This window comes from Gorilla gorilla, chromosome 7 (genome assembly GCF_029281585.2).
Source record: "Gorilla gorilla gorilla isolate KB3781 chromosome 7, NHGRI_mGorGor1-v2.1_pri, whole genome shotgun sequence".
NCBI classification, from domain to species: domain Eukaryota; kingdom Metazoa; phylum Chordata; class Mammalia; order Primates; family Hominidae; genus Gorilla; species Gorilla gorilla.
The window spans coordinates 95,810,824-95,822,949 of NC_073231.2; the positions used below are offsets into that span (position 1 = coordinate 95,810,824).

The 12,126-nt window shown below is 36.0% G+C and overlaps 1 protein-coding gene across 2 annotated transcripts in view; it reads right to left on the reverse strand.

The window, feature by feature from the left end:
* The window catches only part of NBN (nibrin), a 68,935-nt gene that overhangs the window by 16,030 nt on the left and 40,779 nt on the right, over positions 1–12,126 (reverse strand). For both annotated transcript variants that reach the window (XM_031013729.3, XM_055348691.2), the window contains 3 exons: positions 9,258–9,387; positions 5,792–6,064; positions 3,737–4,184 (listed from right to left, as the gene is read on the reverse strand). In XM_031013729.3, the coding sequence (XP_030869589.2) occupies positions 3,737–4,184; positions 5,792–6,064; positions 9,258–9,387 (851 nt within the window). The remainder of the gene's footprint in view (positions 1–3,736; positions 4,185–5,791; positions 6,065–9,257; positions 9,388–12,126) is intronic.

Genomic DNA, 12,126 nt, shown 5'->3' on the forward strand with positions numbered 1-12,126 from the left:
TCTTGAGTCAGTTTTGCATTTTATAGAGACTGGGAAACTGAAAGTAAGGCCAAGACTCAGGCACAGCTATCATTCATATAAGGATAAAGTCCTAGGAGGAATATTAAGTTTTCCATTTCAGCTGACAGGAAATCTTACAGACATGCTGTAATCTAAATTTAGATCCAAAAATAGAGAAATGACAGTTCTACCATCAACATCTATTGGAAAGTGCCTTTCTGAAATATAGCTAGGGATTCCAACACCAAAGAGAAGTATCACATTTTTTGCCTTCAAAAAATCGCCAAAAAAATTTTTAAATAAAAGGATTAAGAAGTATTTTTCTCTGACAGTCACTTCTGTAGCTAAAAAAATTAAGCACCAATTCCTTTAATCCATGAGATTAACATGGACTTTCAGACAAATTCTTAAAATAACAAAAATAAAATAATTTAAAACAACCCCACATTGAGTAAGGTTGATGGATTTTATCAATGTCAATTTCCTGGTTGTGATACTGTACTGTAGTTATGCAAGCTGTAACAATCAGGGGAAATTAGATAAAGGGTTCGCTGCATGTGAACAAACAATTGTCTCAAACAGTTTTTAAAAATAACCTTACATTGAAAACAGAAATACTTTTATACCTATTACAGATTCTTACTAAAAATATTATAGTGCTGGAATACAGTGATTTAACTTGTAGTAGTCATTCCCGTGGTATCCCTGAGGAACTGGTTCCATGACTTCCCATGGACACCAAAATCCATGGATGCTCAAGTCCCTGATAAAAAAAAGCATAAATTTTGCATATAACCTAGGCACATCCTCTCATATACTTTAAATCATCTCTAGAATACTTACAATACCTAATACAATGTAAGTGCTATGTAAGTAGTTGTTATATTGCATTGTTTAGGAAATAATAATTTTTAAAAAGTTTGTACATGTACAGACGCATTTTTTTTTCCCAAATACTTTCAATCACAGGTTGGTAAAATCAGAGGATGTGGGACCCATGGATACAGAGGGCCAACTGTATCTCAATGAGAGATACCGCAATTAAATTGCTATTCTTTCTCCAAAAGCCTATAACAACATATTTTGTACTGTAATTTTCATTTAGAATGTCATGAATTCTCAAACAGTAAAATAAAGGAAAAATGGAATTATGCTATAGAATCATAGGGCAAAATAAAATAATTATATTTCCTGATATCGTTATACCTCATATAAACCTTACATATTAAATGAAAGTTTCGGTCTATGAAAGACTGTTTGATGGCTCCCATGTCAAGGGTGTATATAGTGCTCAGTTCTTGTCTTTCCCTGTCTGTGCTCTAATGCCCAGTGCCCTGAGTGACATAAGCCCTGGGAGAATGTGCAGTGAAAGTAGGTCTTCAGGAAGATTAATTAGCAGTCATCCAGGATGAGCCAAGGAGAGCTGTTACAAACTAAAACCACAACCATTTCCAGACAGATTTGTGGCCACCATAGCAGTAGACTAATCTGGGATGGAATTTAAGGGAAAAAAAGTGGGGTGGGGGTAGCTACTTAAAAAAAGATTAAAGTCACTTTGGGAGGCCGAAGTGGGTGGATCACGAGGTCAGGAGATTGAGACCATCCTGGCTAACACAGTGAAACCCCATCTCTACTATAAGTACAAAAAATTAGCCAGGCGTGGTGGCGGGCGCCTGTAGTCCCAGCTACTAGGGAGGCTGAGGCAGGAGAATGGCGTGAACCCGAGAGGCAGAGCTTGCAGTGAGTGGAGATTGCGCCACTGAACTCCAGCCTGGGCGACAGAGCAAGACTCCGTCTCAAAAAAAAAAAAAAAAAAAAAAAAAAGATTAAAGCATGTACTAGGACAAGAAGACTAAAGAAAATAACATGTCAGAGAAAATCAGAGGAGAAGAGAGCACAGCAAGGGAAATGTATTTCCAAAGGTGTGGCCAAAGTAATGTAAAAAGCACCTAACTTTCTAAACACTTACATGTAATATTAAGTAACCTGAATACAGATTCTGAAAAGTCTGGAACTAAAGTAACAATGTAAATCCATAATGCCAACAGAATAAAGATAGCTTTATAAACATATGTAAATGTATTAAACTTAGCAAATGATGTCTTGGATTTCAACAAATGTCACATTAAACTAATTTACCTAGCTCTCCACCATAGTAGGAATTGCGACAGAAGTGACTTATAGAACATACAAATCTCGTTTCACTTAGTGCATCTGTGAAATGAGAGTAGTCTTAAATCCTTCACAATAAAAAAAAAACCCTCTGTCTCTGAAGTTCTCACTCTGGCTGCAAAATGGAATCCAATAATTCAACATTCATTCTCTCTTTCTTCCTTAAATGCAACTCTTTATCAGGGACAGCAATGTGCCAAGTTTAAAACATTTCCAGACTCTTCTAGATTGAGGACAGACAGTGGCTAAATTATTTCCAATTCTGGCCAATAACAAAAGCTATTAAGTTGGGTTTCTGAGAAAGCTCCTTAGAAAACAGGGAGGAATTCAGCTGGAAAGGCCTTTACCTGTCCCCTCATCATCACATTCTTCCTCCCTGGAAAGTAGACTTGATGGCTGGAGGTATCCTCTCAAAGAGCAGAAAGACAGACACCTAGTAAATTAATACCATGGGAAGCAGCTCCAATTATCTACTTCCAGGATACTTTTATAGGGGAAAAAAGATCCTATCTTACGGAAGCCACTGATTTTAGAATTTTTAAAAATATCAAAGGAATTCTTAGCTAACACAATGAGGGAACTTATCCTGGGAAGGAAAATCAGATATACTGAATGAAAATCTCTGGGGCTCTGGCCTGGGAATCTATATTTTCGAAAAGCTTACCAGCTGACTCCAATGCAGCTGGTCCACAGAAGGGCAATTAGGATCACTCAGAAGAAGTAACAAATAATGGGGATTCCCTTGCCTATATGAAGACAACAATACACAGGCCAAATAGGACATAGGTTCTGTTTTTCGAATAGTAGTTATAGATTTATAAGGTCCTTGATACACACTAGGTTCTCAACTGCTTAGCTAATAAACTATAACTTCCGTTCACTTAATCCTATCCTTTCGCCTATTCCTGTCCTTATTCTGCAGGTGTTACTGGAGAGGATGACCACAGCCATGAATGAGTGGAGCTAATGAATCCACGCTGGAGATCAGAATATTAAAGTTTTACTTCATCAGGTCTGTGCTCTCATCTAAAGACCTAACAAATCTACAGATAGGTCAACTTACTGATGTATACAAAAAAGAAAATAATCTGAGGTGTTTTCCATAGATCAAAGTGGGTAAGACAAATTATCAACAGTCATGAAAATAGACAAGGACATTACAAAACCTAAATGAAAATGAAAATTCCTAGTGATGTTATATCCTAAAAATTTATTGAGTAGATACTTTGTTTTACTAACTTCATCTTTCTGTGCCTGTTTCTTATACTGAAGCATCTCCTACACTTATCATCATAGCCAAATGTCTTTTATAATAGTACAGCCTAATTTGGAAATCTAGTAAAACAATCTCATATGAAAGTTTAATTAGTGGTCATTTATTTTACACTACTGAAGAATCACTGTACTTTTAACATTTACCATTTACCTTATCAACCAACAAATTCCTATAGTACTGAGTGTTAAAGACATTAATGGATGCTCATACTGTCAATACAAAATCTAAAGTACCTGTTAGCATTCTAAGCTTCTATGTACTATACCTCTCATTTAAAATGTTACTTACAGATATTTTGCTACTTTCTGGTACTGCTTCATCACTGAAAGTATCATTTGTTTCTATATCCATCCTTGGCCTTTTTCTAACATTGACATCTTCCTCCTGTTTTTGAACTTTCACATCAATTTCTAACTCTGGTTTTGTGTCCTTGAATAACTGTTCCAATACTTCATCTTCTATGGCCACATCATCCATTTCTCTTTTTTTATTTGATCTTAGCTTTTCTGCAGCATGAGATTTACTGGCAGAATTTTTCACAATAGATTTTAAATCTGTATCTGTAAATAAGTTATTGTCTGAGTTTGTGTCCACAGGCTCATTCTCAGATAGATGCTGCTCCTTATTTTTCCACAATGAGGGTGTAGCAGGTTGTGTTTGTTCTAAAAGAGAACAAGATGTTTCTATTCTTGCTGATTTGCATGAAGACATTTCTTGATTTTCTTCATCCCTTTCCCTTAGATTTAAAAAAAAAAGAAGAAAAACAAGAAAATGAACACAGCTAAGTAACCTTTTAGTTTGGCAATATTCATCACTCCCTCCATTTAGTTCACAATGTACTCTTGATTTTATTAACAATTTTACTGGAAATCAACAAATAGACCTTTGAAAACAGTGCAGAACTCACATACATTCTGCTGTTTTGACAGAACTGACGGACCCTGTGGCTAAAGTAGTACAGTGATCTCTATCTTCTCTGCTTAAGTTGCATTAGTTGATAAATTACAGGAAAAGGTAGAAAAATATAAAAATACAAAGAAACTGTTGCCAAGAGACAGCAGCTTACTTTATAACGTAGTAAGGTTGTGGGCAGGGAAAATTACCCTGGGAATACAATCTGATGGGTTAATGAGAGATGGATTCAAGACAGTAAGTCAGAGTGACTAAATCTACAATACGGTACTGACTGTATACTGCAAATGCTATGTGAATATATCACTAAAAGTTTCCTATACAATACTGTATCATTCATTCAATAAATACCGAACACTTTATGCAAACTGTACTAAGCCCATAGAAGACACAAAGACCTGGGACTCTGTTCTCCAGGAGTTTATTGGATTCATGTTGAACAAGAACAGTCAACCCAATGTTCTATTAACACTAATTTAATGCCAAAGTACTGGACAAACCAACCAATCGAGATGTTTTTGTAATAATTTAGGTGGTCAGGGTTTGAACCTGGCAATAGATGGAAATGGAGGGATTGACAGACACTGAAAATAACAATCAATAACACTGATTTCAGGAGCCAGAGGACAAGAGTCAAAAATTGTAACAACGTAAGCTACTTTACTAAAAAAAAAAAAAAACAAAACAAAACAAAAAAAAAACCACATTTGGTGAGAGGACAGAAAAAGTTTTTAGGTCTGTTACTGGGGAAACAGCATGAAACCCCTGTGGAAAAGATGCAAAGTTTAAAGGAAAAGTTAGGGCCACATATGTTGATTGTCAGTAATAAAGTCTCAAAACCTGAAGGTAGAGTATAAAGAGCAGTAGGGGGAAGAAAAAAGTCCTCCAAAGTTCATACAGAAATGGGAGAAATAACATCATCTTTTCTGAGAAGCTTAACAGGGACGGCACAAGAAAAAAGGCAGCAGTAGCTAGAGGAAGAAACCAGGTCAAGAGAAGGTTTTCAAAAATAAAGGTGAGATTGAACTTTTGAAAACAGAAGAAAAAAATCTGGGATGATCAATATATTCAAAATATGGAAATTGAGAAAATAATTGATGGAATATGGTCCTAGAGGGAGTGAGAGCGGTTCTCAAGGAAAACCAGCAAAAATGTGATTTTAGAACTGAGACGGGGGGTTAGTTCTTATTGAAGAGAATTGCGGCAAGTAAAATAACACGTAAGTACATACATAGAAGGAGATGAAGGAGAAACTGTCTAGTGGCTCTAGTGAAGGAGATCAGGGACATTTCTGAGAGGGAAAGCGGTCAAAAAGCCGCAGCAGCAGAAGCATACTTAATCAGAACAGACTAAAGACAATACCATTCTACAACAGTATAAAAAACTTTCATTTTTTTTTCAGAGACATGAGAGAAGTTATCAAAAACAGACCTTTTTTTGGTAGACGGCTGAAAGTAGTTTCTGATGGAGTTGGTCTGCTGCTGCTGAGAAGCCCTATCTTTACTTTTATTTATACTTGGCAATTTAGTTGGTGAAAGCTGATAGTTTGGGATTCTCATCTTAGCCAAAGTATCTGATACCATACTATTATTATTAGAGCTTGTTTTGCAGGACTCCTTTACAGTGGGTGCGTCTTGTGAAAACATTCTGAATTTTTGTTCCATTTTGGAGACTTTGATTTCTTTTGGCCTTTCACTCAAATCCCTGTAGAAAAAGAAAAGAATGCAAGGTAAATAATCAAGTTTACAGCAACTTTAATACAGAAACAAAGATCGTTAAATAGCTCTAATGTAATATAACCTTAGAAGATAATTTTTAGACAAAAATACACTGAATATATTTTACCATCCCAAGAAAGCAACTCCTTTATTACCTAAGCATCCTGTGGAAGGATGATACCTTACTCTTCTTCACCCCCTACAGCACATATTGTTGCTCCACTACAGACGACTGACAAACACACACAGAATACCAACTTAGCATAGCCTATTATAAGTTAAACTAGGTGATAATCCTAGGCAATTTCTGTTTTGTTTAAAAATTTTAAATTATTCCCACGTAAAATCACTATTATTATGGTACTTTCATTATTATTTATTATTATATTATCATAGTACCTTTTTATTAAAAATGGAAAATCAGAATAAAATCACATATAAGATATTCAGGTCAGTGTAAATGAACTGATATCATTATTTCAGCCAGATGGCAGACTCGAGAATAGAACAGAACTCTAGATTACCAGAAAAATATTTTCAACATACATGCACAGAGTATACTTTTACATACTTTTTACAAAGTAAAAAGTATTTTTACTTTTTACTTTTACAAATATGGTTAAATTAGACACTGCCTTTGCTATTCTTATTTTACAGAAAAACAAAACAAAAACAAAAACAAGAGGTCAGGCTGTCATTCAAGCAACTTCCAAAACCTTAACAATTTCTCTTGAAAAAGTTAAATCTGGCCTCAATATGAGTGTAGCAAAAATTAAAATAAATATGGTTTAATATAGTGATATCTTAAGTATCTTAATATGAACACTTCATTATGTCATATTTAAAATAAAAAACATACAGTTGTAAATAGAAAATAACAAATAATATAAAAGTGCTAACCCCTTCCATTCAAAAAAAACCAAAATCCCTCTTCAGATAAAGAACCATAGAAAAACTATCTTTATGGACAACTATTAACTATTTAAATAGCTAGGTAGACACATATAAAGTATCTTCAAAATTACAAATAACATTCAAATATAGGCAACATCACACAATACAAATATATGTATTTCAAACTTATCTCACCAGTTACAAATAAGTTGAACAATTCTTTCCAGTCATCCATGTACATTTGCAAGGAATAAAAAAACTATCCTAAGACAGGAGTTGCCAAACTACAGCCTGTAGGCCAAATCTGATCTGCCACTTATTTTTATAAACACAGTTATTAGAACACAACACTTTCAATTACAGTCACAGACACTATATAATGATATTTCTGTCAACAATGGACTGCAACATATGATGCTGGTCCCATAAGATTATAAAGGAGCTGAAAAATTGCTATCACCTATTGACAGCACAGTGCAACCCATTAAGTGTCTATGGTGATGTTGATGTAAACAAACCTATGCTGCCAATTGTATAAAAGTATAGCACAATAGCACATACAATTCAGTACAATACATAATATTTGATAATGATAATAAATGACTATGTTACTGGTTAATGTATTTACTATATTATACTTTTTATCATTAGAATGTACTCCTTCTTATAAAAAAAATTACTTTAAAACAGTCTCAGGCAGTCCCTTCAGGAGGGATTCCAGAAGATGACATTATTATCATAGGAGATGACAGCTCCATGTGTGTTAGTGCCCCTGAAGACTTTCCAGTGGGACAGGATGTGGCAATGACAGTGATGATCCTAACTCTGTGCAGGCCTAGGCTAACATGTATGTTTATGTCTTTGTTTTTAACAAAAGTTTAAAAAGTAAAACAAAATTTAAAAATTTGAAAACAGAAAAGCTTATCGAATAATATGAAGAAAATATTTTTGCACAACTATACAATATTTTAAATGTTTTAAGCTAAGTATTATTAAAGTTTACAGAGTACAAAAGTTACAGTAAGCTAAGGTTAATTTATTATTGAAGATTTTTTTGCATATAAATTTAGTGTAGTCTAAATGTAGTGCTAATAAGGCAACAATCATGTACAGTAATGTCCTAGGCTTTCACATTCACTTACCACTCACTCACTGACTTACCCAGAACAGCTTCGTCCTACAAGCTCCATTCACGGTAAGTGTCTTATACAGGTATACCATTTTTTATCTTTTATACAATATTTTTTCTGTACCTTTTCTATGTTTAGATACACAAATACTTCCCATTGTGTTACAACTGCCTACAGTATCAGTACAGTAACATGCCATATAAGCGTGTAGCCTAGGAGAAATAGGCTATACCAGCAGTTCCCATCCTTTTTGGCAACCGGGACCAGCTTCGTGGTGAGGTTCCATGTTTGCGGGCAGAGGGGGAATGGTTTTGGATAATTCAAGCATATTTATTGTGTACTTTATTTCTATTATTATTACATTGTAATATATAATGAAAAAATTATACAACTCACCATAATGTAGAATCAGTGAGAGCCTTAAGCTTGTTTTCCTGCAACTAGTCAGTCCCATCTGAGGGTGATGGGAGACAGTGACAGATCATCGGGCATTAGATTATCATAAGAACCTAGATCCCTCACATGCACAGCTCACAATAGGGTTTGTGCTCCTATGAGAATCTAATGCTACCGCTGATCTGACAGGAGGTGGAGCTCAGGCGGTAATGCAAGCAATGGGAGCAGCTGTAAATAAAGATGAAGCTTTGCTAGCTTGCCCGCTGATCACCTACTGCTGCGTGGCCTGGTTCCTAACAGGTCATGGACTGATACCGTGGCTGAGAGATAAGGAACCCCTGGGCTATCTATACTATACAGTATGCTATACCATGTAGGTTTATGTCAACACACTGTTCGATGTTCACACAATGCCAAAATTGTGTAAGGAAGCATTTCTTGGGAAGTATCCTTGTCTTTAAGAGACTACGTATTGTCTCTTGACAATGACTAAATATCGTCTATGGCCGCTTTCATGCTACAGTGGCAGAGTGGAGGAGCTGGGACAGAGATCAACAGTCTTCAAAGCCGAAAATAACTACTCGCCGCTCCTTTACAGAAAACCTGCTGACCCTTGTCCTAAGATATCATTTTCCCTGGTATCCCATTCTTCCATGCTTTCTCTCCCAAGAGACAACCTGATAAAGGCATTACTTCCTGAATATACTACTAATTTATTGATAGAATAATAACAATAGTACGGTAATGAAGAAGCTTTACCATGTATCTGCTTGCTCTGATTCTGTGTCAGCTACGTATGTTGTAGTGTTCACTGGGGCGCTTGGCATTAGTTTTTCATCAACTGACAAGCCTTGTGAAAGGCTTGGTCCTGGAGTTGTTGTCTTTAACCCTGTAAATCACACAAGTAGAAAGAAAGAATCACAACTGCTAGATAGAAGATGAACATCTGGTCACTTAAAATTGTTAGACTATACCATGCTGAGGGGATTAACTAGGGAATACTGCACATGGTTTTCTCCAATGAGTGGTACAAACAAACACAAAACAGTCTATAAGCAGCCTGTGGGCATCTATGACGGGCTCATCTAAACCAAATCATTTTAAAGCCACATCAGATACTTTGTGCTGAAGTCTTATCAACTGAAAGAAAAATAAAATAAGCAAATTCTAATTCAAATTATGTTTTAAGTCAGTGGGCCAAAAAATTACATTTATTCCCCCACAGAAAGTGTATACACCCTACCATCTATAGAAATCAGAATTAGTGAGTTTTATTTTCATAAGGAATACATTATTTGAAACAAATCATGTAAAACCATCTTAGACATAAACTTCTGGCTACTCCAGAAAACCATAATGATTACCTCATCTTTTTATTTACCAGAAGAGCAACTTAGTTCAAGTGCTGCTCTTCTGGAATACTTTTTTTGAATCTCCCACACTGAATTAAGTGCTCTCCAATTCTCCTTCCATACCACCACGCACATCATTCTACTAACAATTCAAGCCAGGTGCAGTGGTTCACGCCTGTTATCCCAGCACTTTCGGAGGCTGAGGCAGGAGGATCACTTGAGCCCAGGAGTTTGAGCCCAGCCTGGGCAACACTGGGAGACCCCATCTCTACAAAAATTAAAAAAAACTTGCCAGGCATGGTGGCACAAACCTGCAGTCCAAGCTACTCAGGAGGCTAAAGTGGGAGGATCACTTGAGCCCAGGAGGTCAAGGCTGCAGTGAGCAGTGATCGTGCCATGGCACTCCAGCCTAAGACCCTATCTCAAAAAACAACAACAAAAAAGCAATAAACAAAATTCACTTATGACTAGCTGAGTGACCTGTGTCAAGTTATTTAACTTCTCTATGCTTCCCTTTCCTCATCCATAAAATGAGAATAATTATAACATCTGCCTCACAAAGTTGTTTGGAGGGTAAAATAGCCCCTAGAAAAATCCTTGGAACATAGTAAGCACTGTGCCAGCATTAGCTGTTATCATTATCATCACTTGTTTACTTGCTACTTTCCCTTGTTAGACTGGTGTATCCTTGAGAATAAGGACTAAGTCTTGTGTATTTCTGTATCACCAGTACCTAGAGCAATATTTGGTATAGAGTAGACGTAAAAAAAGTTTAAACTATTAACTGAAAACAATTTTAAGTTGATATTTACTAAATACCTAAGCTAAATTATCATTCTGCTAGGTCCTTGTGACACAGGATGTGCTTAATATTTACTACTAATTCTAAATTCAGATATTTAAATGACTTCTGCCACTTTCTCTACGTGACCTCTAGAAGCTCACTGGCATTTCCTTTAAGACACATATCTCTAGAATTCATTTTCAGTTGCACATAAGTTTGGAAAGAGTAAAAATTATAAATGTTCATATCATCACTGAATAATTTAATGTAGGCTCGGTGAGGTGGCTCGCTGCTGCTCGGTACTTTGGGAGGATGAGGCAAGAGGACTGCTTGAGGCCAGGAGTTAAGAGACCAACCTGGTCAACATAGTGAGACTTCATCTCAACAAAAAAATTTAAAAATTAGCTGGGCATGGTGGTGCGCACCTATAGTTCCAGCTACTCAGGAGGCTGAGGCAGGAGGATTGCTTGGGCCGAGGAGTTCAAGGCTGCAGTGAGTTATGATCATGCCACTGTACTCCAGCCTGGGTGACAGAGCAAGACTTTATGAAATAATAATAATAATAATAAGCTAATGACCCAAAATAACTGGTGTTTGTTAACAGATTACTTACAATTTTCTCCTTGTTAAAAATACCATAAGGGCAGGAACTTGGTCCCATCTATTCACCTCTTTATTTCAAGTGCTTGCCATAATACAGGTATATAACAAATGTTCAATAAATATTTGTTGAATAACAAAAGAGTGAATATAAAAACAAAGGAAGGAGGAGAGAAAAGGGAGACTCATTCACTCTGTTCCCCCAAAGTTGGTTGTGCTATAAAATTATTTTATTATCAGAGGACTATGACTTGGAACCCACCTAAACCTACCTACGAAAATATGCAAGAAGTAATACTATATACAGTATATTTTTTAATTCACTCTCATGACTTTGTTTCTACAGGAAATAATACATCAGAAAAAAGCACCAGGCTGGTAGTCAGAAAACCAAATTTTAGAATTGGCTTGGCCATGAAGTAGTTATGTACCTTAACTTTTCTCAGCCTTGGTATACCTTATCTTTTAATAGAACGATTGGATGATCTCTAAGGCCCTTTCAGCTATAAACACAATTTCAACAGTGGGTGACCAAATTTTGTTGCTCCACACTGGAAAACATAATCTTGTGTACCAATAGCTTAGTTCAATTACGCAAAATATTTATACCTATTACAAACAAGTACCATGCTTGCTGCTGTTAGGGGATCCCAAATTAGTAAGAGCCTACAATCTATTCAGTGGCTGAAAGAGGCGTGGAAACAACTGGTTATATCCAAAGTAGGAAGAAACTCCGGCTGGAATGCAAAAAAGCTACTGAGCACAGAAACAGAATAATTAAATCTGACTTGGAGGAGTTGGGAGTGAAAACAATTTAGAAGAGCCTCACGAAGGAGGTAATCATTTGTAGAATGAGTCAGATTTTGACGAGCAGTACTGAACATTCTAGGAA